The 27773-nt window shown below is 48.0% G+C and overlaps 1 protein-coding gene across 1 annotated transcript in view; it reads right to left on the bottom strand.

Annotated features, from left to right (window-relative positions):
* Positions 1 to 2299: 2299 nt before the first annotated feature.
* The window catches only part of FRAS1 (Fraser extracellular matrix complex subunit 1), a 355924-nt gene continuing 330450 nt past the window's right edge, over positions 2300 to 27773 (bottom strand). Inside the window, exons 61-73 of the mRNA XM_063136077.1 lie at positions 25911 to 26098; positions 24127 to 24402; positions 21391 to 21623; positions 20229 to 20389; positions 17704 to 17918; positions 16672 to 16822; positions 15820 to 15927; positions 14679 to 14838; positions 13383 to 13499; positions 7577 to 7743; positions 5306 to 5511; positions 4290 to 4436; positions 2300 to 3099 (exon numbers count right to left, since the gene is read on the bottom strand). Coding sequence (XP_062992147.1) covers positions 2503 to 3099; positions 4290 to 4436; positions 5306 to 5511; positions 7577 to 7743; positions 13383 to 13499; positions 14679 to 14838; positions 15820 to 15927; positions 16672 to 16822; positions 17704 to 17918; positions 20229 to 20389; positions 21391 to 21623; positions 24127 to 24402; positions 25911 to 26098 — 2726 coding nt within the window. The 3' untranslated portion in view covers positions 2300 to 2502. The remainder of the gene's footprint in view (positions 3100 to 4289; positions 4437 to 5305; positions 5512 to 7576; positions 7744 to 13382; positions 13500 to 14678; positions 14839 to 15819; positions 15928 to 16671; positions 16823 to 17703; positions 17919 to 20228; positions 20390 to 21390; positions 21624 to 24126; positions 24403 to 25910; positions 26099 to 27773) is intronic.

Here is a 27773-nt window from a genome sequence, read left to right as displayed (position 1 = left end):
CTGCACCTTCTTCTGAAATAAGAGGTGATTCCTATACAGCCATTTTTCATATGGGCAATGGATGTTTCTTGTTTCCAAGGCTTTTGTAGATGCCTCAATGCAACATGCGCCCAACCTGTGTCTTCCTTCATCCTCAATAAGCTTCAGAAAGTAGTTTGGAAGATGATATCATAGAATCATAGAATAGTAGAGTTGGAAGGGGCCCACAAGGCCATCGAGTCCAACCCCCTGCTCAGTGCAGGAATCTACCCTAAAGCATACCTGACAGATGGTTGTCCAATGGCCTCTTGAATATATTCTGTGAGTTACCATCTTGAGAAGCATCTAAACTAGCCTTTCTTAAGCTGGAGCCCTCCAGATATGTTGGACTGCAATTTCCATCATCCCCATCCAGCAGGGCTACTGGCTGGGAAAGATGGGAGTTGTAGTCCATCACATCTGGAGGGCGCCATCTTAGAAAGGCTGATCTAAACATTCACAGGACTAGTTCGGTGTGCCAGAAATACGCTGGAGAAAAGTTAACGAGTTCCAACACATCAAATGATAAGTCACGTGAATGGGCTGAAATCATGCGCCCGAGTGAACATGGTGCTACAATACATTGTTGTGTAGACCATGCCCTGAAGCGCACAATCCAACAGCCACATTTGCTGCACATGCCTGTGGCCTGCACCCTACTTGGTTGGTGGACTTGAGGCTAAATTACGCTGTAACTGAGAGTATAAATCCCAGATACTACCAGATTATAAATTTTTAGCAACCATTTTGGCACAGAAGGTTCTTTGCTTCCAAAGTTAATAGCTGTTTTATAAAGAAATTCTTAACAGGAACATTTTAAAGGATCTGTTCTGAATCAGCATTTAGGATCAAAAAAAGGGGATGCTTATGATTTATCTCCACTTCTGTGCTTATTATGGTGGATATTTCAAAATAAAGTGGAATTCCTACAATAGAGAGTGAGAAGAACGAATGTATTCTTGTCTCTTTCGGCCAGTTCACACAGTCCATTGAGGAGATAGTAAATCACCAAGTGGTGTTCTTCAATTTGATTCACTTGCCTCCATTGATTAAAGGCCTGTGCTTGAAAAGTGATCTATAATAACCATTTCACACAACCAACCAAGCTGTCGCTTACCTAGAATTATCACTTGACAAACAGGATGATCCTCCCTTTGACCCAAGCTACCTGAGGGAGGTTGCCTGTGATATGCTACAGTGCAAAGTCCAGCTTTTCAGGAAGCCGAATTATACAGTGGATCTTCTTGTCCGCCCTAGGATAGAGGGGTTTCCTTTCCCAGTAAGAGACATGTCCCTGGATTACAGGGTCATGGCTCCATGATAGAGCACATCCTTTACATATAGAAGGTCCAAGGTTCAATCCCTGACAACTCCAGGTAGGTCTGGATAAGAGAGCTGCTGTCAGTCAGTGTTGACAATACTGGGCTTGGTGGACCACTGGAGTCAGACACTAACTACTCTACTTCAATGTCTCTTGGGCTTTGCACATCATGGTGGTCCTCAGTTGATTGCCTTGAGAGTGTGTGAATCCATGGTTGGACTTCCAGTTGGGGGGGTTACTCAAGTGGAGGTGATGCTTTTGTGAACCAGAGCCTCCATGAAGGTCATGTCTACGTGTCCATCAAGCTTTCAGTGACGGTAGTGACATTCTTTTGAGCTGCTGCTATTGTGATTATCTCAGCAACAGCCTGCAACCCACCTACATGGAGCCTCTACTTCACACACATTGCATCTCCACGCGAACACAGTCTGGTGGAAAGATCCTGCATGAGGCAATTGCTCAGGATGACTATCGTGTGTGAACTGGCTCAAAGAGAAGTGATGAAATTGCTTCTTGCTTCCATCTGTGCTGGAACATGCGTCACCTTCATTGAAAAATGGGAGGAATGGGTGTGCAGATGTTCCAGCGTACACAGGTCCAACCTAACTGGCCCAACCGTGGCTACTTGAGGAAGCGCAAATCCTACAGGTGCCAACTATACAGAGGAAACACCCCAGGGAAAGGTTGCTCACCCCCACACAAGGACTACATTGTGCTTCTTCTGCCTCCAATGAAGGCTCATTCGCATTTGGCACCCTTCATATTCCTAACCGACCGCTTCTGCAGTGCGCGTCCAGCAAACAGAGGACGGAAGAGATCTGGGAGCCCCACAGGTTGGGCAAATGGGAACACCGCTCTAAGGTTCAGCATCTCCAGTCTCGGGAGCCTCACGCGGTCCTCCTTCCAATGAGGTAGCTCCGTTGCAGAGTGGAAGCGTGCGAAGCCGCGTCGCGGCTTCATCGCTCAAGCACACAAACGCGAAAAAGGTTTCGCTCTTCCCTTTTCCCACGAGATCGTTATAAAAATACCAGGATGTGTTTTTTTCTTAAAAAAAAAATTATAGAAGTTTCTCTCTTTCTCTCTCTCTCTCGCTCTTTTTTTCCTTTTTACAATTTATAAAAAGCTGTGTTACCAAAACAAAGACAAGAAAAGTGTGCGTGGCGTTAAACTTCCGTCCCGTCGTGTAAATTGTTGTGAACTTTCACCTCTAAGTTCACTTGCTTGACCTTTGCTCCCTTGGCCTTGAAGGTGCCTTCGTTTTCGCAGAGGATGTTGAGGTTCTTCACAGTGCAGTACTGTCTGTTTACGTTCTTCTCCACCCTCTCCGAGTTCCTCTTGGCCGCCTCCACTTTGGTGTTGAGCGGGTACTGCTCCACGACGTCTTTGGCTGCCTTTTTCTTTTTCCGGTGTTTCTGACACTTCCGGGTCACAAAACAGAAGACCAGCAGCAGGAGCAGCAGGAGCATGATGGCCGCAAAGGCGCTGCCGATGGACGCCCCCGTTTGCGACAGGGAAGCCGCGGCCACCGCCTCTTGCCGCTCCAGGTGGAGGGACTTCATGTTAGTGCCGTTCTTGACTTGATCGCCTTCGTTGTCGTAGATCAAGGAGTCATCCAGAATCAGGCCGGCCCGGTGGTCCGCAAGATCCCGGCGGCTTCGTTTCAGCTGGTGAACAAGAGAACGTGGCACTCGGGGCCCTGCAATGCTTTCGGGGCCAATGACGTAGATCACCTGAAGGTACCACTGGTGCCCAGTTTCCACCTGTTGAAGAAGGCAGAAGAAGCACAGAAATCAAGCGACTGGCACAGCTACATTAAGGGGAAATCGAGTGCTTACCTGGGGCTTTTATCTTAAAGGTAAAACCAGTACTTGCCCAGAAGCAAACTGGAAGCCAGTGCAGTACTCTTAGCACAGGTGTCCCAGTTTGGATTTTAGCAGCCACATTCGCCATGAAGTGGAATTTCTCAACAGTCTTCAAGGGCAGCCCCACATATACCACACTGCAGTAGTCTAACCTGGAGGTTACGAGAGCATGGATAACTAAAGGCCAGGGTATCACTGTCCAGGTAGGGTCACAGCTAGCATACTAGCTCAAGATGGTAAAATATATTCTGTGCTACAGAATAGTGCTGTGTCAACCTCATTCACCCACCCCATCCTTTCGCAACCTCTTGGTTTCCCTGAGAAAAAGGCAGTTGCTTTTCTGCCTCTTTTGTTGGGATGTTGAGGATTTTGGATAAATTCCTCTGAATGCAGGGAATCAGGACTTACCTTGCCATAGGTGTGGCCAAGAGGTCCGTATCTGCGCTTTCTTTTACCACAACCACCACCCAACCTGGCATTCTGTCCTCGCAGCCTCTCCTGCTGCTTGAACTTCTTGGAAAGCTCCCTAGAGATTTAGGCAGGAGTCTCTCTCTTGAAACTTTCCAGAAAACAGCACATACAAACCCCTCAGACACCTCCTTTCAGTAAGGTAACCGCTGAAGCCCTGAACTCAGAGAAATTTCTCCAAAATTCTTACCCCTTCCCACAATTTTCGGGTGCAGCTTCTTTTTGACCCTTCCACACACCCTAGCGAGGCCAAAAATAAATAGGTTGAAAAAATTTGGCAGAGTGCTACTACAGAAGCAACTTGCACATCCAGTGACAAAGCTGGGACAAGGGGAATGGTCCCAAAGCTGGGACAATTCCTTCAGAGGGAATGCAACCATGGCACAGGATGACCATAGCAACCTACCACAGGATGAACACCACTTCTCTGGGAAGACGTAGTACCTCCATGTAGTCTCATTTAATCAATCCATGAGCCCAAGCAGAATGCCTCCCCTTAAACCTAACTTCCTCACGTCAACCATGAGGAGGAAGGGATTCCATGGCTCCATCGCATCATCGACTTAAAGAATTTAAAAAATGAAACTTAATTTGGATGTGATCTTGTATCTCCTACGGACCTTATAGAGTGCATCCACTTTCATGATGAAGCCATCTACTCCAGGCATGTTGCTAACCAGGTGGAAATCTGCTAACTCGGAGGCAAAGCAGGCATCGAAAGGTACGTCATGGAAATATTTATCTGTCACTTCTGGTTGATTCCGGTCCTGCAATTTGAAGAAAACAACCCATGAGGAACAGGTCAATGGACAACCCAGAGCTCTAAGGACAAACAAAGCCCTATGAGGAGAGACTGAAAGAACTGGGCATGTTTAATCTGGAGAAGAGAAGATTGAGGGGAGACATGATAGCACTCTTCAAATACTTGAAAGGTTGTCACACAGAGGAGGGCCACGATCTCTTCTCAATCCTCCCAGAGTGCAGGACATGGAATAATAGGCTCAAGTTACAGGAAGCCAGATTCCAGCTGGACACCAGGAAATTTTTCCTGACTGTTAGAGCAGTACGACAATGGAACCAATTGCCTAGGGAAGTGGGGAGCTCTCCCACACTAGAGGCATTCAAGAAGCAGCTGCACAGCCATCTGTCAGGTATACTTTAAGGTAGATTCCTGCAATGAGCAGGGGGTTGGACTTGATGGCCTTGTAGGCCCCTTCCAACTCTACTATTCTATGATAAGGCCAAGGAGATGATAGGCAGCCTTTCTAGACAAGATCCACATAGAAATAGAACATGGTCCTGGACGAGAAGGAAGCAAGTTGGCACAATACCCAGCTACTGTGTGCCAATCTAAGATTTGGGATGGTTTTAATTCATGGCTTTTATTCCAGACTAATTGTCCCACCCTCTAAGGAGTACTTTTACTGTCTTTAAGACTCTAACACCTTCTAGTTCTTCGAAGTAAATGATATAGGAAGCTGCTTATATTGGGGTCAGTCCCCTTGAATAAAAGTGTATATTCATCCTCTGTACCATCCTGCCAAATATATGGTGGAATGATGTCTGCATCCCGCCTAAGTCCAGGGAAGTCACCACTCAATACATCTCTTAGGGATGCTAGAATTGCACTATGTACCAGCAGTAGAAATCTGTGCTTCAGGTGCTTGCTGGGTTGGATGCAGCCGTACTGGGCCCCCTCGTTATATATGGTCCCAGTCGGGTCAAAGAACGGCACGTAGCCATCCTTCCCGGTGCAGAGATATACTTTTTCCAGCTGCAGTTTGTAGGCAGAGTTGAGGTTTTGTTCGGGATTCCACATCACCCGGCCGTACAGGATTTGACCTGAGGAAAGTACATATGCAAAGAGTCAGGTGGATGCCATGTTGTCGTTGTTTTTCATTACAGAGCAAAAAGAGAAAGGAGATTTGCAGAACCAAGGCTGGCGAGCAGCGGCCGCGTTGCAGATCCGAGAGGCGCCCTGCCTCGGATCCTTCGCTATCTCACAGAAGATGTTGAGGGATAACTCTTGGGTTTTGTGCTATGTCACAGGCACCCCTGTAGCATTGGCACAAGGTTTACTTGACTGGCCAGTTTGGTCTGGACCGGAAGAACCAGTTCTTGGCACATGGAAGCAAAGCAACATTTGAATGGTGAGAGAATGAGAGAAACAGAAGTGGGGAAGGAAGTGTGTGTGTGTGTGTGTGTGTTTATTTATTTATTTATTGCATTTTTATAGCGCCCAATACTCGAAGCACCGTGGGTGGTTCACAAAAATTAAAACCATTCAAAGTATAAAACAAACAGTATAAAAACATGATATAAAATACAATATAAAAGCACAGCCAGGATAAAATCAGCAGCAGTGCAGAAATACAAATTTAAAATACAAATTTAAAACAGCAAAATTTAAATTAAACTTATAGACTGTTAAAATGCTGAGAGAACAAAAAGGTCTTCACCTGGCGTCTGAAAGAATATAGTGTAGGTGCCAGGCGAACCTCCTTAGGGAGCTCATTCCACAGCCGGGGTGCCACAGCAGAGAAGGCCCTCCTCCTGGTAGCCACCTGCCTCACTTCCTTTGGCAGGGGCTCGCGGAGAAGGACCCCTGAGGATGACCTTAGGGTCTGGGTAGGTACATATGGGAGGAGGCGTTCCTTCAGATAACCTGGCCCCAAGCCATTTAGGGCTTTGAATGCCAATACCAGCACTTTGAATTGGGCCCGAACCTGGACTGGCAGCCACTGAAGTTGTAAAAGGACTGGCGTGATGTGGTCTCATTGGCCAGTCCCTGTTAGTAAACGGGCTGCCCTGTTTTGTACCAGTTGAAGTTTCCGGACCTTTTTCAAAGGCAGCCCCACATATAACGCATTGCAGTAATCCAAACGAGAACTGTAGCTAAGCTATCTCTGTCCAGATAAGGGCGCAGCTGGTATATTAGCCTAAGCTGATAAAAGCTGCTCTTTGCCACTGAGTTCACCTGCGCCTCAACTGACAGTTCTGGATCCAAGAGCACCCCCAAAGGAACCTTCACTGGCTTAAAGTTCCTTTGACTTCTTGGGGAGGGGGGGTGGAAGAAGGGAAAGTGCAGTCCCTGAAGAAAAGTGAAGGTTCGTGAGACTTCCAGAACGTCCTATAATTATTTCTCAGGGTGCATGCACATTACACATTAAAACAAGCGTTTAACTTTTATGGCTCCCTGAAAAACACAGGGACAAGCAAGGAACTCTGGAATTCTGAAGCTCTGGAAGGGTGCCCCTGTATAAACCATAGTGCAGCCTTCCCCAACCTGTTGCCTTCCAGATGTGCTGGACTGCAACTCCCATCATTCCCAGCCAGCATGGCCAATGAATGATGGGAGTTGGAGTCCAACACATCTGAAGGGCCACAGGCTGTGGAAAGGTGTCTTAGGGAGTCCTCCTAGCATTTCCTTGTAGAAGCGAGGGCAAGTGAGTGCCCAGTTCCAGGGGGCTGCAGAGCACTGTGGCTACTTTGCAGGAAGCCTTTATATGACGCTCTGGACTGCAAGCTTGCCCTCGTGTGTATCCATGGCCTGTCTTTTCTGGGCTAAAGTGACCCTGTGCAACACAGCCCATGGATGTATCTTGGCCACCAGCTGTGATTTAAGACGAGCACCTTTGCTCAATAGCGAACACCCGCCCGTATTTCCAGCATGGGACAAACCATCACCTTGTGATATTGCCTAGCTATAAGATTGGCTCTGGCAGGAGAGAACGAGGCTCTCTCTCAACCTACGCTCTGTTTGAATCGAGACTGCGACCCAATTTGCAGTGCATCAATACAGCCCATTTTATATCACCCTGTCCAGTGCTTTCCCCAGTTCTGTCGGGACACGGAGTACACGAAATGACTGCGCTCCAGTCCGAGGCTGAAGCACACGCCGACGTACCCTTTGAAAAAGCTCCTTTGTAGTCCATCTCCGCCATTGACATTTCTGATGTGGTCGGGTCCATCAGAAAGACTTTCTCGTTGTTGCAGAGCTGAAACTCGGTGTTCAGGGAATACACCACGGGAACCGGCCGGTTGGTTTGCTGAAATGCAATCGGGATCAAAAATCTAAATGGGGAAGAGAGGAAATAAAGAGAAAGAGCACTGATGAAACAACTTCAAAATGAGGATGGAGTGGCAGACCCAGTGACCCCCAAACACACACACACCCCACACACAATCCTTGCAGGTCCACACTGGCCCCTGATCACTTAAAGACAGATCTCTTCTGGCAGGCCCACCCAGTTGAATTTTAAGGTGCCTTTTAATAATGTATTGGTTTTATATGTTTTTAATCAATTATATGTATTCCATGGTGTTTTGTATTTGTGTTGTGCCCTGCCTCAATCTAGAGGGAGAGGCAGGTAAGAAATAAATAAATAAATATATTATTATTATTATTATTATTATTATTATTATTATATCATCATCCTGATTTTGATCACGTGGGGCTATATGGCGCTGCCTTTTCTACATGCTCTTTCATGGTCGAAGGCAGCTTTCCTTGATCCAGTGTCCTCCAGATGTTGTGGGCTACAGACCACATCATTCCTGGCCATTGGCCATGCTGTCTGGGGCTCCAGATGTTTGGTGTTCCTGAAGCTGTTCAGCTCTCAGCCTCAGGATTCCCTCCATGTGCACGGCAGATGCGGAGGGCAGGCTTACAGGCAGAGAAATTTCAGAAGGTGCAGATACACCGCGGTTGGCTTTATTCAGGGAATGACAGGAGGGAGGTCAGTTTTTCAAGGCTAGAACAAGGCTGTGAGGGGGCATTTAAAGGCACTTTGGGCCAGGCTGTTCTTCCCTTGCTTGAATGATATCCTTGCTCCCCTGCTTAATGGCTGAAGTCACGGGTGTGCTTCCCATCTGCTCTCCAGTCCCAGGGCAATAATTCAATATCACCTCCGCCTTAAATAAACTTTGATCGTAACAGACAATGAGTCTTTGTGTGTTTCATAGAAACCACACGGAAACCACAAGGATCCTGACAGGCAAAACTAGAAACATCCGGTTCCAAGGTTAGGCACAGAAGAGCCAGGTTTTCAAGATTAAATAGCCAGTGGACAGCCAGTGCGGTGTAGCGGTTAGAGTGTTGAGACTGGGACTTGGGAGATCCGAGTTCTAGTCCCCACTCGGCCAGGAAGTTCACTGGGTGACTTTGGGCCAATCACTGACTCTCAGCCTAACCTTCCTCACAGGGTTGTTGTGAGGATAACATGGAGAGGAGGAGGCCTGTGTAAACCAACTTGGTTTCCTCGCAAGGGGAAAATGGTGCAATAATAATAATAAATATAATAATAATAATAATAACAACAACAACAACAGGCAAAACAATAGAAATTCAGATCCATACTCCTACAGACACTGCCCATGGCATTTTGACCAAGCACATCACAACTCTGCCCCCCACCCAACATATCTGACCCATTTTGCAGTCTCTGCCAATTTCCTAGCCCAGGGTGTAAGCCACTTCGTGCCATCCATATGTTTTGGACCACCACTCCCATAAGCCCCAGCCAGCATGACCAATGCTCAGGGATGATGAGGCATGTTGTTCAAAACATCTGGTGGGCATCAAGTTGCATAGGCTTCCTTCCCCACTCCCCATTTTTTGCCATAAGTGAGTGCATGCCCGGACTTTCTCATGCATGCCTCCTGCCAATATACTTAGGGTGGAAAACTAGTATTTATTCATCCGTTATTAACATTTGTAAATTGCCTTATTTGCTAAAGAGCCACCAAGGCAGTGTCCAACAATCTGAAACAAGAAAACGGAAACCCGATGAAAACAAGAACATTAAAAACAGTAACACATTAAAACAGCTAGAGATAAAAGGCTAAATTAAAAAGAGGTGTCTTCACACCCTTTCTGAAAACCAAAAGTGCGGGAATCAATTGTAGTTCTTGAGAGAGCGCACGCTATGGTTTGAAAGCAACGGAGGAGAGAAACTTTGATATGTGGCCCCAAAACAGGCGTCTATAAGTTAAGAGGGCATCTCTGAAGATCTTAACAAACGGGCAGGATCCTAGCGAGACAGGAAGACACCCCAAGAAATTTAGGGCTTTAAAGGTGCAATCCCATGCGTGTTTAGACAGAAAAAAAGTCCTACAACTCCCAGCATGGGGAAAAAGTCCTACAACTCCCAACATTCCCCAGCCAGCATGGCTGGCTGGGGAATGCTGGGAGTCGTAGGCCTTTTTTTCTGTCTAAACACGCATAGGATTGTGCCTTAAAGGTTAAATTCGACACCTTGAATTGAGCCAGAAAGCAATTGGCAACTAGTACAGTTTTTTCTCCCTGAAAATGTTAAGCCCTGCCTCCATCCACTCCATTGTGTGGATCTCTAACTGGACTTGCTTGGCATGAATAAAGAGATAACCACCAGGATCATTACCCTCCCGGGGTGGGGTGGGGAGTCCTTTCTCTGGAAACCCTAACTCCCACAATGCTACAGTCTTAACATCATTTCCTCGACACCCCCTCTCCCAGTCACCTTTTTGAACGACCACCTGCGTGCCAAGGGTATCAAGAACCTGCCATGTCTCTGGAAATAATCTAAAGAAGCGCTCAGAGCACTTTTTTGAAGCAAGGCACAAAGGAAAGGCTGTGATCCCAAGATCACAGCTTTACGCTTCCAGCCACCCTGCACAGCGCCGGCTTTTCAGGAGCCATTTCGGACTGACAGCCAGATGCCTTCACAAGGGCATTGTCAAAGGCTTCCTCAAGCCTGAGCAAAACGACGGTATGAGGAACACGGCAGTTGCGCCAATATTTCCTTTTGAAGCAGAAGCAGGGAAAAGAACATCACACATCTCAGGAACCGTAATGTTCTTGAGCCTTGAAAAGAAGGATTTATAATCTCCTCCACGGCCCCTTGTTCTTGTCATTTGCTTGAACAAACAAACACACCGAGGCTCGCTTTTACGTTAGTATTTTGTTATTTCCTGAACACGCAAACGGTGCCGAATTCATGTAAGATTATCCGTAAACAAGCAGTTCAGCAACGGAACAGAGCTGTCTGGGAGGCCATGAAACCCTCTTTATTCAGGTTTTTTGTGTGTGTTTAAAACAACCTTTTTGTTCTTTATTATATACTGGCAAAATTGTTAAGATTGGGGGCAGGCAGCTGTGTGCGGAAGCAGGCTTACATTTGCTAAGAAACCTTGAGGATGCCGTGCACTTTGCACAAGAGGCTGGTGGCTCTCTTGATGTCAGTGGTGCTGTGAATCCACTCCGGGTTTCAGCCAGAACTCTAAACGAGCTCTCCAAACTGTGAAGGAACGAAGGAGTTCTGACTGAAACCCGGAGCGGATTCGCAGCACCGCCGACACTGGTGCTACCAGCCTCCACTGGCACTTTGTGCATAAAGCCTTGTTGGTCTGCTTCACGCCTTCCGTATGAACAGTGACTGAGCCATCCGTCCTCTTCAAGCGAGAAAGGTTGAACTGGGGACATTGATGTGCTTGCAACGAGGTTTGGTCCCTGCCCCAGATTACTCCAGTCACTGAGATCTAATCCCACCCCAGTCTGCGCCAGAGGATCAGTCACAGTAGGAAGGAACTGCCCTTTGCATGTATGGAAAGATGATTACGTTTCTCTTTACATTTCTTTCTCTCTTTCTTCACCTTTTCTCCCCTATCAGCATAACATTACATCTCTTCCCCCCCCACCCAGGGCAAACTGCCATCTTGGCCCTGTGAGGAAGAAGAAGGACCGAGGGGACAGGAGCAGGCAGAAGTAACATCGGGGCCTGCTCCTGCTGGACTCTTCCCCCCCCCCACACAGGGCAAACTGCCATCTTGGCCCTGTGGGGAAAGAAGAAGGACCGAGGGGACAGGAGCAGGCAGAAGTAACATTGGGGCCTGCTCCTGCTGGACTCTTCCCCCCCCCCCCAGGGCAAACTGCCATCTTGGCCCTGTGGGGAAAGAAGAAGGACCGAGGGGACAGGAGCAGGCAGAAGTAACATCGGGGCCTGCTCCTGCTGGACTCTTCCCCCCCCCCACAGGGCAAACTGCCATCTTGGCCCTGTGGGGAAAGAAGAAGGACCGAGGGGACAGGAGCAGGCAGAAGTAACATTGGGGCCTGCTCCTGCTGGACTCTTCCCCCCCCCCCCCCAGGGCAAACTGCCATCTTGGCCCTGTGGGGAAAGAAGAAGGACCGAGGGGACAGGAGCAGGCAGAAGTAACATCAGGGCCTGCTCCTGCTGGTCTCTCATTCTCTCTCTCTCTCTCTCTCTCTCTTTCTTTCTCTCTCCTCCCTCCCTCCCTCCCTCCTTGACTCCTTTTCCTTGTGTGTCATGTCTTTATTAGATTGTAAGCCTGAGGGCAGGGACTGTCTTTTTTGCTAAGTGTAAGCCGCTCCGAGAGCCTTTTTTGGCTGAGGAGCGGGGTATAAGTATGATAAATAAATAAATAAATAAATAAATAAATAAATAAATAAATAAATAACATTAGAACATAAGAAGAGCCCTGCTGGATCAGACCAAGGGTCCATCTAGTCCAGCATTCCGTTCACACAGTGGCCAAACAGCTGCCCGTGGGAAGCGCACAAGCAGGACGTGGATGCAACAGCACCCTCCTGCCTGTGTTCCCCAGGGTGTGCATAGGCAGAACGCCTCTGAAACTGGTGGTAGCATATAGCCATCATGACTAGTAGGCACTGATAGCCTTCTCCACCAGGAATTTGTCCAACCTCCTTTTAAAGCCACCCAAATTAGGGCCCATCACTACACCCAGAGCTAGCAAATTCCACAATTTAACTATACACTGTGTTAAGAAGGACTTCCATGAACTGAATCTTCCACCAATCAGCTTCATCGGATGACCCCACTGGGTTCTAGTATTATGAGAGAGAGAGGAACCTCGCCGTTCACTGAGATCTACTGATCAGGGATTCCTGGTTGTCCCATTGCCTGCCCAGGTACATCTGATGCAAAGCAGGGGGGACGGGACCTTTCCTCTTGTGGTAGGGTGACCAACTGTCAGGATTTCCCCGGATTTGTCCTGGTTTTTGTTCTTTCCATGGTGTCAGGGGGGATTTTCTATAATTTTCAATAATGTCCTGGAATGACACACCTTCCCCTTTAAGGCTGCCATTAGCATGGCAGGAGGGAATGACATGCTTTCTTGAGGCACATCATTCCCCCACCCCGAGCTCCAATTGAGGTCTTAAAGGGGAAAGTGGGTCATTCGTGGACATTATAGAAAAGGCCCCAATTGGAGTGGATGGTGGTGGTGCAGAATGAAATCCTTTCCTCTCCTCCACTCCAATCGGGTTCTTTTAAGGTGGCGGGGAAATAACGTACTTTCTGCAGGACTCAGAAAGCTGCTTCCCCACACACACACTAGGTGTCCTCTTTTTTGGTTTCCCAAATATGGTCACCCTATCTTGTGGCACCCTGCCTTTGGAATTCTCTGTCCCCTGCAATGTGACAGGGGCCATCGTTGTTATGCCACCTATTGAAAACTTACCCATATGCCCAGGCATTTGCTGATTTTAATACCTAGCTGAGTAGGCCGCTGTTGTTTTGATCACTGTATTCCATTTTAATTGTTTGAATGCATTTTGTAAACCGCTTGTGTTTTGATAATGAAGGGCAATATACACATATTATTAATAATAGTAATAATAAATAATTATAATAGCTAGCGATGAATATTTCCTGGCATGGTATATCAAGCAATGAATGAGCTAAAAATCTCCTTACTTTTCCGGAGCATGGGCGGTGCAGGGCAAAGGTTTGTCTCCCGGATCAACCCATGACTGTGTGGGCTGCACTGTACACGGTATTAAGTAGATGGTGTATTCTCCTGAGTAGTCCTTCCTGGAAACGGAGAAGAGGCACCCTAGTAACTGTATTGATTTGCACGCCATTTATATCCTAAAGACCTTTGCTCATGGTAGAAAATGGCTGCTACTTTAAGAGGAAGGTTGACCAAGTAAAACACAAACATAGAAATAGAACAGGATGCCGGAAGCCATCTGAACCTCAGACAGGCTAGAGCAGGTCATGTGGCTAATCCTGAACCCTAGAAGAACATCCAGGTAGAACTTGGTTCGTTCATCAGAGAAATTTAGAATGGTTTTGAGCATGATGAAAGGATGCACAAGGGACTTGCACATCTTCTTCCAACGTTTCTGGGTAATGTGATAAAATGGTGACTCTGAAGTGGACAGATATATCTCTTAACGGTGTAACTAGAGAAGAACGTTTCTAATGGGACGATCTCTTCAACAGTGGAAGAGACTACTTTAGGAGATGGTGAGCCATCCATTGCTTGGGTTACGTAAGCAGAGGCTGGACAGGCGCTTATCAGGGATGTTGTACGCTCTGTATTACACTAGATGACCTCTAACGCCTTTTGCAACTCTAGGATTCCATGAATGGGGATCAATTTCCACATCAGCCCTTACTTTTCTCCTGCAGGCTTCTTCCCACAGCCCTTTTAAAAATATCTCTACCTTCAAATCCCTTCTCCGAGGGAAGCTCAGACGATAGCAAGGGAGAGGGCCTTTTCAGTGGTGACCCCCCAATTATGGAATGATCTTCCTGATGACGCTCGCCTGGCACCAACATTGTTATCTTTTCTCTTTTCCCAGGCATTAAACACCATTTAACAACGCTAAGTTTGGTTGTTTTTTAACGGACCCCAGAACTGTTGTTTTTAAATGGATACCATTGTTTTTATACTGTTTATGTTTTTGATAGTTTTACATTTTGTATACTTTTTAATGTTCACTGTTTTTAACTTTTGTAAACCACCCAGACAGCTTCGGCTATGGGGCGGTATATAAATGTAATTAATCAAATCAAATCAATAACTGGCCATGCCTACACTATTTCAGTTCCTGCAATGTCCTAAAGCTAAGTATCTCCTGCTGCAGAATCCCGTCACCAGCTCTACGCTATTCAGCCGACCAGGACGGAGGACCCCGCTCAAGTCACCCTGAGCTGACTCCGACAGGGGCTTCACCGACAACACACCACAGCCTTCCTTCTTACCGGCTATATGAGCTGGTCGCTCTCCAGAGCTGATAAGGAGAGTCAAAGGTTTGGCCGCTCCATAAAAGCTGCAGGCCAAACTCGATCCCTCCCAGGTGATCCGGAGTCATGATGAAAGACTTGGCATCAGGCAAGGTGTGGTGTTCCATCACAAAATGTCCTGTGCAGACAGGAAACAAGCATGTCGATAAGAAGAAGCCAGCATGGACAAAGGTCAGGCATGTTGGGAGTTGTAGTCCAAAACATCTGGAGGGCACCAGGTTGGGGCAAGCTGGTCTGTTTATCTGCCTAACCATCTACTCCTCCTGGTGTCTGGAACTGATGGGAACTGAAGTCTGAAACATCTGGAGGACATAGATATTACACCAACTCTCAGCAATATGTACAGCAATATTCCCCAACCTGGTGTCCTCCAAATGTTGGACTAGAAAGTATTATTAAGGGAACCACCTTCTCCTGCTCCCCAGTATCTAGTACCCAAGAGATGTGCAGCCTTTGAACATGGGACATCTGTTCAGAATGGGATGGAGTTCCACCCAACCAGAATCTTGGCTTGCACTACGGCTCCTGGCAAGAGCGGAAACATTTACAGTGCGGTCCCAAGACCAGCCACTTTCTGGTGAGTTCCAGGTTTATTTCCACTCTCAAAATCAACAGGAAGTTGGTCTAGCACAGCTCAGGATGTCTCAGGTCATGCTGCATCGATCCCCAAAGCGTCCACCATAAACAGGACACTGCCCTGAATTACAAGGAACGTAAATAAAGAAAAATGGATAAAAGGCAGGCAGGCATTGCCCTTTGATCTCTGCAAGTTGGCATGCCAGCAATCTGGAGATTGCATTGTTCCTACATACAGGATCATCACTCTACTTCCAGGATTTAGCCCAAGCCAGAGATTATTAGAACGTAGCCTCTGGGCCATCTATGAATATCAGGGCTTAGCCTTGGGCCAAGTGAAGGTATGCTAAAGAGGAGTGCCTCTGAGCATGTGTAGAGCACCTTCCCCCCACCATGGAAAAACCAGAATGAGAGTCTGCAAGCATCTGGGCAGAGGCCATGGATTCGAGGGCAGAAACTGCGGCCTTCTTCCCAAGAGGCATCACCCCAGCACCTCTCCTTGGGGAAGCCAAGCGCTGGTTACCTCTGAACTTGGCGTGGGTCTTGAATTCAATGACCAGCCGGCCATCCTCTCGGATGTAAATCCGTATGATCTGCAGCCTAGCGGAAAGGACGCTGTCTGTCTGAATACCTGCAAGACACGACAAAAGCCACCGGAGGAGATAACGAAAGCAAGGGGATGAAGGAGCATTAATCTGTTTGCACCGGCCCTCTGGCCACAACCCAGTTGCAGCCAGAAGAGAGAATCGGCAGTCATTAAACCAGCTTGACGTTGGCCATGCAGATTAACTGGTTGTCTTGTTATCATTAGATTCCCTTCCTCCATTTTGCTATCTTGGGTTCTGACGAAGTTCACCTATTTATTCAGGCTGCAATCCTCAGTGCGCTTACGAGTGAATAAGCCCCAGAGAACACAGTGACACCGGGGTAAACATGCATAGAGTGGCGGTGCTACATGATTAGGTTTATCTCCTAGTAAACTAGGATATCGAGAGGCAGTGCAGTGTAGTGGTTAGAGTGTTGGACCAGGACTCTGTAGACTCAGGTTCTAGTCCCCACTCGGCCATGAAGCTCGCTGGGTGACTTTGGGCCAATCACTGACTCTCCGCCTAACCTACCTCACAGGGTTGTTGTGAGGATAACATGGAGGGGAGGAGAATCATGTACACGGCCATGGGCTCCTTGGAGGAAAAGTGGGAAATAGATGTAACAAATAACAAGCAAACAAACAAAATATCCTGCAGGGAGTTTTTGGAGCCAAAATGGAGTTCCTGGGCCCTTTCCAGACCCAGACCCGCTCAGCATCAAAGCGTTGTGACATCACGTACCTTCAGAACATTGCTACCAGGGGGAAAAAGAGGGTCTGGCCACCTACCTGTTCTCCAGAGAACGGTGTCATAGAAGAAAGAAAACTCCATCTCAGTGTGATGTTCAAGAGAAGCCCACCCTCTGGGCGCGGTCACGTAAATGTAGGAGACATAGAGCGGGACATGGACCGTCAGGAAGGACTGAGCCGAATCCCGGACCTAAACAGAGGCAGAGAGAGAAAATATTTATATATTTACATTACTGCCCTGCCCTTCAGCATTTAGTGCCTTCACCAGCTCTGCGCAGAAGGTTACGTACCGCCCCATAGCTGAAGCTCTCTGGGTGGTTTACAAAGATTAAAAGACAGAACATTAAAAACCAATATACAAAATTTAAAATCATAAAAATATAAAAACAGCTAACATTTAAACATTTTTTAAAACTCTCAGCCAGGCCAAAGACAGTTCTGGCGTCAGATAAAAACTCAACATACACTGTTAAATGCCTGGGAGCAAAGAAAAGTCTTCACCTGGTCTCGAAACGATAACAGTGTTGGTGCCAGGCAGGCCTCATCGGGGAGATCATTCCATAATTGGGGGGGCCACCACAGAGAAGGCCCTCCCCCTTGTTACCATCCTACGAGCTTTCACACACACACACACACACAGTTGGGGAACAGGGAAAGGGCGAGACTTGGACCCACATCTTGCTGGCAGATTTCAGCCATTTTGTGAGCTGAAATCCATATCGTCTTATTAGTGCATGCAGTGAAGGCTGGTGGCTCCGATTTTGGTGGGGCTGTACATCCGCTCTGAGCTTCAGGCAGAACCACCCAGAGCTCCATAGAATAGGTTCAGCATATTGGATAGCTCCTTTAGAGTTCTGACTGAAACCCAGAATGGATTCACCAGCTTCCACCGATCTGCCAGCGCAATCCTGTACGTGTCTACTCTGAAGGAGGCCTCATGGACTTCAGTGGGGCTCACTCCCAGGAAAGTCCGTGTGGGATTGCAGCTGTGGTGTTTCCTACTGAATCCACGAAACCCGAGAGGAGATTTTCCCTGATTGAAAGTTAACTGAATCATCCAGAGAGCATTACCTGGAAGTCAGCAGTGACTGACCCGCCGCAGACGTCAATCAATTCTGTCATGTCATAGTAAGCATCAAAAGTCCAAATGCAGCTCTTCAGGTTCAGATGCTTGTAAAGTTGGATGGTCTTGGGCTCTCTCACGCTGGGATCGAACTGGTGCGGCCGATCATAGCCAGGCCCCAGGACAATGCTGTTGTAGGTCACTTCGTCTAAGAATCCGGCTTCTGGGATGAAAACAAGGGAACACACAGCGGTTTCTCGTATGTTGCACAGAAGCAAAATGCTGCTCATGTTTAACCAGGTAGATAAATATCTGCTATAGACAGTGAGTAGTATCCAATGTTAGACCTAAGTAGAGTAAACCCATTGAAACGAATGGGACTCAAGGTAGTGGTGAACACCTTACGTCTCATTCATTTCAATGGGTCTTCTCTATGTAGGACTAACATTGGATACTACCCAGTGTCAGGACCAAACCACCCGACGAAACGCATAGAACAGGGGCGGGCTGCTTTTTTGGGGGGACTGAGGGCCGTATTCCCTCGTGGGGAATCTGTTGGGGGCAGATTTTGGTGGAGGATGGGTCCAAAGCCAGCCATGGGTGGGGCCAGAGTCAAAAGTGAGTGGGCCGCCCCTTTTCCTTTCCTGCCACCCTCTTTTCTCTCCCTTCCTACCACCCGCTTTCCCCTCTCGCCCTCTTCCTTCCCACCCAGCAGGCTGCCAGGAAAGGGACAGATCACTCTCGCCAGAGGGCTGAACTGATCACATGCAAGAGGACCGAATGAAATTAAGCCAAGGGCTGCAGCATAGCACAGGACCTTCTCTGTTGTGGCACCCAGGTTGTTAATGGTTTAATCTGTTTTTAGCTGTGCAAATTATTTATTGTTTTATATTGCTTGACTTACCTGTACACCGTCCTGAGATCCCAATGATATAGGGCGGGATGCAAATGTTTTAAGAAATAAATAAATAAAGTAGAATATTTGTCCCAACATCCAGCCCTGCAGGCAGTGTCAAGTCCTCCGGGATAAGTCTCCTGGAAGGGCCGGCCCTACCATTAGGCAGGGTGAGGCAGGCGGCTCAGGCGGCAGAAGCTAGAAAGCAGCAGCAAGGTGTTCCAGGAGAGAACTGTGTGCCCTGCAGAGTTCTCTATGCCCCTTGTGTTAGCCTTCAAGTTCAGTGCAGAATGTTGTCCTGTCATTAGTGTTGAAGACAGATTCATCTGTCAGTCCAGTCAGCTTTTGTGCAAGGAATGCCTCCAGCATCCGGGGCAGTAAGCCTGTGTGCACCAGTTGCTGGGGAACATGGGTGGGAGGGTGCTGTTGCACCATGTCCTGCTTTGTTGGTCCCTGGTCAACAGCTGGTTGGCCACTGTGTGAACAGAGTGCTGGACTAGATGGACACTCGGTCTGATCCAGCAGGGCAGTTCTTATGTTCTTAGAACTGTCACTTGAGGCACAGGTGAACTCTGTGGCAAAGAGCACCTTTTATCAGCTTAGGCTGATATACCAACTACGCCCTTATCTGGACAGAGATAGCCTAGCTACAGTTATCCATGCTCTGATAACCTCTCGTTTGGATTACTGCAATGTGTTATACATGGGGCTGCCTTTGAAAACGGTCCGGAAGCTTCAGCTGGTACAAGACAGGGCAGCCCGTTTACTAACGGGGACTGGCTGGCGAGATCACATCACGCCAGTCCTTTTACAACTTCATTGGCTGCCAGTCCGGGCCCAATTCAAAGTGCTGGTACTATCATTCAAAGCCCTAAACAGCTTGGGGCCAGGTTATTTGAAGGAATGCCTCCTCCCATATGTAACTCCCCAGACCTTAAGATCATCCACAGGGGCCCTTCTCCTTGAGCCCCTGCCAAAGGAAGTGAGGGAGGTGGATACTAGGAGGAGGGCTTTCTCCGCTGTGGCACCCTGGCTGTGGAATGAGCTCCCCAGAGAGGTCCGCCTGGCGCCTACACTGTACTCCTTTCGTCGCCAGCTGAAGACCTTTTTATTCTCTCAGTATTTTAACATTTAATTTTAACTTAAATTTAAATTTTACTGTTCTAACTCTGCATTTTAATCTTATATCAACTTTGCTGCGTGGTTTTATCCTGGTTGTGCTTTTGATACTGTATTTTGTATTTGTGTTTTTAACCTGTTGGTTGTTTTATTATGGTTTTAATTTTTGTGAACTGCCCAGAGAGCTTCGGCTATAAAAATGTAATAAATAAATAAATAAATAAATAAATAAAAATAGTGGTAGGCACGCCATCTTGTCCTTTGTCTCAGGCAGCAAACTGTCTTGGGACGGCCCTGCCGCAAATGCACCAGGTCTGACTTGCCACATTTTGAAGCAAGGGTCGTAATACACATGCCCACCTAAAGAGGTTCCCCCATCCCTCCATAAGGCCATGAAGTCCAGAGTCTAAAATGGCCTAATTGGGCCTCTCTACAGGGGATCGACGTGCAGCAGGCCAAGAGGGAAACGGATGACGAACGAGCCTGTGAACTGGGCTGCGGCTGCCCACAATTTATCACCTGAGATGCCTTTAAGGTCCTGGATGCTGACGAGGTTGGAGCAGACGTGCTGGTGCCTGTAGATGGACTCCGACAATAGGAAATGCAGGTTGTGCAGAGGCATGGTGGAGATGAGGGGGAGCATCCCGTCCTGGTGTGGAATCTGCACGGAGATGTGGATCCTGGAACATCACAAAGAGGCAGAAAGTGAAGGCAGGGATGTGGGGACGTACACCCTGGATAAAAGGCACAGACGTCGCAAGAATATGACGAAGCGTGGAATTAGGCTCTGATTCAGAAGACGGAACACTGGAACACAAGCATTTGCTGAGACTGGCTTAATCCAATCAGTAGGGATGGATGGTCTCACCCATGTCCAGCACAGGCAGGCAGACGCTCGCCAAGCCACCGGCACCGGGTGAGCTTCCAATGAGGCCGCAAGCCCATCCGCCCTGGTCCAGAACCTCCACTGTTGTGCACAATGGCGGCTCTGGAAATCGCACATCTCCCACGTTGCGTAAATGGCAGCTGCAAAGGCCCCCTTTATGCAAGATTAAAGGCTGAATGCTCCATTCACACTTCCAGTCTTGTGCAAATGGGGCCTTTACATCCGCCATTTACACAAGGTAGAAGATAAGCAATTTCCAGAGCCTCCACTGGGCGCAGCAATGGAGAATCCAGAAAAGGGTGGATGGCTGGGTAAGGGCATGTTGGGCCATGCGGACGCTCGAAGTGATATTTTCCTTTCAAGATTTATGGCCAAAAGTACTCTCTTTTTTTTCTCCCTCCTTGTTTTCAGCCACAGATCATGTAATCAGCAATGGCCAAAGGTTCAAGTGTTTGGAAATGCTACATTTTTTCAAAAAAACCAAAAACTGTAAACAACTGGAAATTGATGACAAATGTTTAATTCCACCCCGCTCCACAAACACACATGCAAAGTGGCATTTATTATACGCCAGTGTTTTCATATTTTGATATTTTCTGCATTTAAAAAAATGCAGAAAAAGTTTATAAAAAAATTCTTTGTATATCCCAAATAAAACACTAGCTAGTTATGCATCTCATTTCTTAAGCTCCTCTCTCTCTCTCTCTCTCTCTCTCGTTTTCTTGTGAAAATCAATGTGGAGCAGAATTTCCCAGAGCCCACCCTGATAGGGCCGATGTCCCCCGGGTCCCTAACCTGTTGGGGTGTTCCTTGTGTTTGACATCCAGATACTTCAAAGTGGCAATGAATGACTGTGCTTGGAAGCCCCGGGCTGTTCCGGCTACCACCGGCGTGTGGCAGATGGCGCTGTCAGTCCCAATAGTGACTATATTGCTCCTCAGTGGGGTGCCTGCGTGGCCGACCTTGTCCACGGCTTTGGCCACGCAACGCACGTGGAATCGCCGGCTGAAGTAAATGCTGTCCAGCACCTGGGAAGAACGAAGGGGGAGGGGGGAGGAAGAGAAGGATTATGGGTCTCCATGATGGCTCCACATTTCTTGGGCAAGATTCATTCAGTGGACAATTCTCACACAAGCCGTGCTAACAAAGAAGAATAAAAATAAAAATAAAAGAACACCTTCCCCAAGTGGTGACGTTACTGGAACTAGCCAATAGGACATTTGTGTAACCCAAGTATTAAAACCAATGGAATTGCTAGCTGGGAAGGGCGGGATCTTTATCTGGAATGACTCTATGATTCTAAGGTCTACGTGCAACTCTCACTAGTCATTGAGGTATGTCTCCACAACTCGGTAGACCTTCTAGTTCTTCCCAGTAACTGGCCTAGCAAGCTGCTGCTTATATGGGGTCAGTCCACTGGTCACCTGAGCTCAGTATTGTCCGCTCTTGATTGGCAGAAGCTCTTCAAGGTCTCAGGCAAAGGGTCTTCTCCAGCTGTAGCAACCCCTTGGTTTAATGGTGGAGGGCATTGTTCTGCATACAGTGTTGGCTCCAGGTTTTTGAGCGCTCTCCGCAAGACACACCCAATGGGCCCCCGACCTCAGTAACTCTACCTTCTCACTGCCATGGTCACCAGCAGTTATTGTGCCTCATCCTCATTCTCATTATTGCTCCCACTTGCTTGCTGGACTGGCAGAGAGCTGGTGAGAAAGTAGGCCATGGAATCTACTGCTCCCTCCCTCCTTCCTTCCTTCCTTCCTTCCTTCCTTCCTTCCTTCTCATCACTACCATTGTCCAAGCCAGAACTTCAGGCAGAGGAACAAGCTGGCTCTTGTCAGTGGGCCCCCAGGGTTTGCCCAACCATGCCTACCCTCGACTTCAGCTCAGCTGGGTGTGCCTCAAATACTGCACAACGGCCTTAATTTCTTATTTTACTTATCTATTATATTCATAAAACAAGATTGGCTTTCTGGCTGCTTACATTCAAGGAGACTTAACACCAATATATTAAAAACAAGCATAAAAATATAAATGGAAACAGATCTGGTAAGGAGTAGCCAGCCAGCTAGTCTTCTCGGGAGGCGAAGTAGTTCAAGGGAAGTTCTCAGGATCTAGTTCAATGGAAAAGACCACATTTAGTAGGCCAGGGCTGGAAGCCTTGCCTGAGATCTTGGAGGGCTGAAGGCTGTCAAGAGGAGAAAATGTTGGGCTGGATGGAGCAATGCCCTCAATCAGTATAAGGCAGTGTGCCCCAGGAAAGCTTCAGTTTAAATTTAGCACCATGCCAAAAATTAAGCGGCTCAGAGCAGGGGCGGAAACAGCAGTGGCAGAAGGAACACTGCATGGACTGGAAGAAAGTGACTCTGGAGAATATTTGCTCCCTTATACTCCATTTTGCCACTACCACCACCTTTCAGGGAAGCAGATACGGAAGCTGCGTGATACCATTAGATACAGAATGGCTCGGTTCAGACAACACGTTTCTCAATCCTGGTTTTAGAACTGCACGGTGGAGTTTTTATACCACTGTTGAGAAATGTGTTGTCTGGTGGGAAAACTCCACGCAACGGTGGAGGTTTTTTTTGGAAAACACTCCATGCTGAATATCCACGCTGTGCAGAGGAGAGTTCCTGCACAACCGCTGTGCTGTGTGTTGTGTGGAGAGCTCCATGGAGTTTTCTGTTGCGTTGCGTTGACTTTCCCCACTGGCTACAGAGTTCCCTGGCAAGAGCAGTGAAAGGAGTGAGTGCCGCTCTAAGAGAGCCACTGTGATTAGGTTTTTTTTGTAGCAATGGCTGATGGGATACCATCAGGAGGACCAGGGGAGGAGAGCGGGCAGAAGAACTGTCAATCAAACATCACGATGGATTTTACTCAACAACACAGTAGCCCACAGTCACACAACGGTGGAGTCAGAACATGTCCTGTGAGGAGTACCCCCTAAAAACTCAACCATTGAGTGGAGTTTTCAAACTGCGTTGACTAACGTGTTGTCTGAACTGTGCCAATGTCATTCCTTTCCATATGTCTGGCTACCGTTCTCCCTGGCAGGCTAACTCACTAGATCAGTGGTTCTCAACCTTCCTAATGCCGCGACCCTTTAATACAGTTCCTCATGTTGTGGTGACCCCCAACCATAAAATTATTTTCGTTCTTCTCTACACGATCCATTGTCATGGGATGGTTTGCTAATGAAAATAATACATAACAATCGCTTTAATAATACAAAAGATGATACATGACATAGTTCAGTCAATACAGTTTCCTAAGACCATCGGAAATATGTGTTTTCCGATGGTCTTAGGCGACCCCTGTGAAAGGGTCGTTCGACCCCCAAAGGGGTCCCGACCCACAGGCTGAGAACCGCTGCACTAGATGCAGTTAATAATTTCGGGAAGAGGGAGCGTTTAAACACACAGCCCCCGTCCCCATCTCCCCCACCTGCACCCTGAAGTGGTGCGGTGCGGTCCAGCAAAAGTCCCCCCATGTGACTCTGCCGATCGTGCGGCTCGGCAACGCTTCCACCCCTACCCTGTGATTGACGCTGGTGAAAGGAGTGTTGTCCGTAATGGTTTCAAAGGGGGACCGGGCTCCGTTTCCGTCGGTGGGGGTGGCCACCTCCCAGCTGAACTGTATGGAGGACTGGTTGATGCCGGCCTCGCTGCAGCGCTCCTTCATGACCGAATACTTGGGGAAGTGAGGATCGCAAGGAGTCACGCAGACCAGTGGGTAGCCTGGAGAGGGGGACTTCTTAGCACCTTCTTTGGTTTCTTCTTCTACATGGTCGTACTCTGACAGCGCGACGACCTGCAGGGACACAGTACAAGAGTTGGGGGCGCTAGAGAAGGGACCGATCACAGCTCTTGTACCATGCAAGACTCAGCCTTAGAGCTAATGGCTCCTATCTGGTGGCCCTGATAAGAGCAGAAGAAGAGCCATGGTGGATCAGACAGAGGGTCCATCATACAGTGGCTGACCAGCTGCCAGTGGGAATCCCACAAGCAGGACATGAGTACAACAGCCCCCTCCCACCCATGTTCCCCAGCAACTGGTGTATGTCTTTAGTCTTACTGCCTCTGCTACTGGAAGTAGCACATAGCCATCAGGACTAGTATCCACTGATAGCCTTCTCCTTGAGGAATTTATCCAACCCCCTTTTAAAGCCATCCAAAATTGGGGGCCATCACTACATCTTGTGGTAGCGAGTTCCACAATCTAACTAGGCGCTGTGTGAAGAAGTCCTTCCTTTGATCTGTCCTGAATCTCCCACCCATCAGCTTCATGGGACGACCCCATTTGGTTCTAGTATTGTGAGAGAGGGAGAAAAATGTCTCCTTATCCACATTCTCCACACCAGGCATAATTTTGCACACCTGATCCGATTGCTATGGAGCTGCATCATCTAGGTAAAGGAATTACAGCACAAAGTCTGAATAACTGAATTCCTGCGTCTATTAAACAATACCTTCCTTACTGGCCTAATTATATCAGGGGGGTTAAATCCAGCCCCACCTGGAATCCCAATCTGCCTCCTCTGGGGTTCCCCATAGGACCACACCTCCATCCTCTGGCCCAGCCCTTTTCCCAGACTGCCAATCATTCACTGGTTTCCCAGATTTGGCACATTCCCCGCTCCCAATCTGAAAGGTGGAATTGCCTCTCCTAAAGCTTAGTCAATGGAAACAAGGCCTTAAGCTAGAATATACTGGTATTTCGCCCAGCTCCTATTGCCTTTGGTTTCCACGGAGCACTGGAATGCGCCCCTTGAGAGCCTTTCCAAAATTGAATTCAGCCCCTGGGTTGAAAAAGGTTCTATGCCTCTGGTTTTATAAGCAGGGCCAGCCCTACCATTATGCAGGGTGAAGCAGTCACCTCAGGCGTCAGATGCTGGGAGGCGGCAACATAGTTGTGATAAACCCCACACACCTTGGCCTGTGTCTACATTGGCAGCAGAATGAGATGGTAGAATCCTGAGACGGCAGAGAGGACTGTACCACCTAAGGCTGCAAGCGGGCGATTCTGTTTGTGAATGACCCTCCATGTAAAAACAACAATACCTCCCTGCAAGTAAAAAAGCTAGTACATCAGGGATAAAGGTTTCAGACTAGTCTACTGTGCTAGTTTTCTACTTACAGGGAGTTTTATTTATGTGGGGATTCTTTTTTTAAAATGACGCACGCACACAACTGCAATCTGAAGTGGTACAGCCACTCTACCATCTCATTATGTTGCCTATCTATGACACGCACATGTCACATGAAAATGCAGCATGTAAGAACTGAGCCTTGGCTGATTGTTCAAGCTGTGCCACCTACAACAGGAGGAGCTGGTAAAATGAGGCTTCCGGCTGCTTCTTGGTCCAGAATGGTGACAATTGTAGTGGTGATCTCTCCCAGGACAGCTTCAACGGGATCATCTGGCCCTAACACCAGAGAAAAGGACTCATGCCATTCCCGGTCTTCGTTGGACATAATCTCCACCTTAAAGACAAGGTGGTCCACACCTGCATGAATGGAAACGAGAGACAGTTGAGTCAAACCAACCAGTCATCTGATGGTATTCCTAAGTGCTTCCATAAAGCAATGCAGAGCTCAGACCCAGCAAACCATTGGGCTAAAAGCAAACACAGGTTTTATCTTAACCCCTTTGGCTCTAATCATTTGACCAAGGAGTCTTTTTTTTCTTTTTTTTCCTTTAATATAGAATGCAATCTGATGGATTGCTTGGCAGATTTACTAAAAGATGCCATGCGAGGATTAACGGCGCCTGTCTGACTTCAATAAAAATCTATGATCCGAAATATATCCCCCATATTCCTGCTCGGAGGCACGTCTGCTTTGATTCTTTACGATCGGCCCAGAGCAGCTGGTCTTGAGAGAATCGGCAATAGGTTTGACGCTTGGAAAAGAGCTGGGAAAAATTGTTCCAACAGGAAAGCTGCAGGCTGGACCTAAAAGGGAAATCTGGGGCTGTGGATGGCGGTAGGGCTGGAAAGAGAGGGCCTTGGGAGGAAGCTGAGGATAACGGTGGGCAAAATCTCCGCCGCCCGTCCCCCTTCGCCACTGCTGTCCACCCCCCACTCACTGGCTGCATGTCCCTCTTCCGAAGCTCAGCTTGGCCTGGTGAGCGCTCAGCAGCTGCCTGCCCTGCCTGATGAAACTGCACACTCCCTTCATTGCGTTAATGCCAGCTTTGTAAACCGCCCACAGAGCTTCAGCTACGGGTAGGGTGACCCTATGGAAAGGAGGACAGGGCTGCTGTATCTTTAACAGTTGTATTGAAAAGGGAATTTCAGCAGGTGTCATTTGTATATATGGAGAACCTGGTGAAATTCCCTCTTCGTCACAACAGTTAAAGCTGCAGGAGCCCTGCCCTCTTTTAAATCTGATCACAGTATAGCTGCAGTATAGCTCTTGCAGCTTTAACTGTTGTGATGAAGAGGGAATTTCACCAGGTTCTCCATATATACAAATGACACCTACTGAAATTCCCTTTTTTATGCAACTGTTAAAGATACTGGAGCCCTGTCCTCCTTTCCAAAGGGTCACTCTATGCTGCGCGTGACTGAACGGGCCCGGATGCCTGTGGGAGTGTCCATCAGCCTCTGGGACCCGGTTGGATGCTTGCAACAACCCTAGCTGGGAGCAGGGGTAGTAAGAGGACAGGACAAGGTCGTTGTGCGCTGGAGAGCACAGGGGGAAGGAACAGGTTAAGGGGGAAAGCATGCCAATGAGCTTAGAGATAGGAAACGAGGGCCTTGCTCCGGCCACAGCTGAGCGTTATTAAGTCCCATTGATTTTAGTGGGAGAGGTTTGAGCACACTGTCCGTGTTCCCACTGAAATCAGCAGGACTTCAAGGCAGGGGTGTCGAAGGGCCGCAAGTCACATTTGACCCTCTGGGCTTCCCCCTTTCCCCTGACTGCTGATAGTTTGGTCATCCCCCCCGCCACGCCCCCAGCTTTGGTGCAGTTTTCTTCCCATCCAGAAAAGTTGAAATACCTTTCCTAAGGCTTCGTTATCAGCAGTAAGTGTTTAAAGCTAAAATGTGCGGACATCTTTTGAATTTTGCGCCCCCTCTCCCCCGTCTGCCTTTCACCCTGCCCTCTTTGGCCCCGCCCACCACTTGAACACAGACCCAGAGAATCTCCCTGAAATTGAAATCGGCCTTCGGGCTGGAA

The sequence above is a fragment of the Elgaria multicarinata genome, chromosome 10 (assembly GCF_023053635.1).
Source record: "Elgaria multicarinata webbii isolate HBS135686 ecotype San Diego chromosome 10, rElgMul1.1.pri, whole genome shotgun sequence".
Classification (NCBI taxonomy): Eukaryota; Metazoa; Chordata; class Lepidosauria; order Squamata; family Anguidae; genus Elgaria; species Elgaria multicarinata.
Note: the sequence above shows the minus strand (reverse complement) of the source record. Positions and strands in the feature narration are given on the sequence as shown.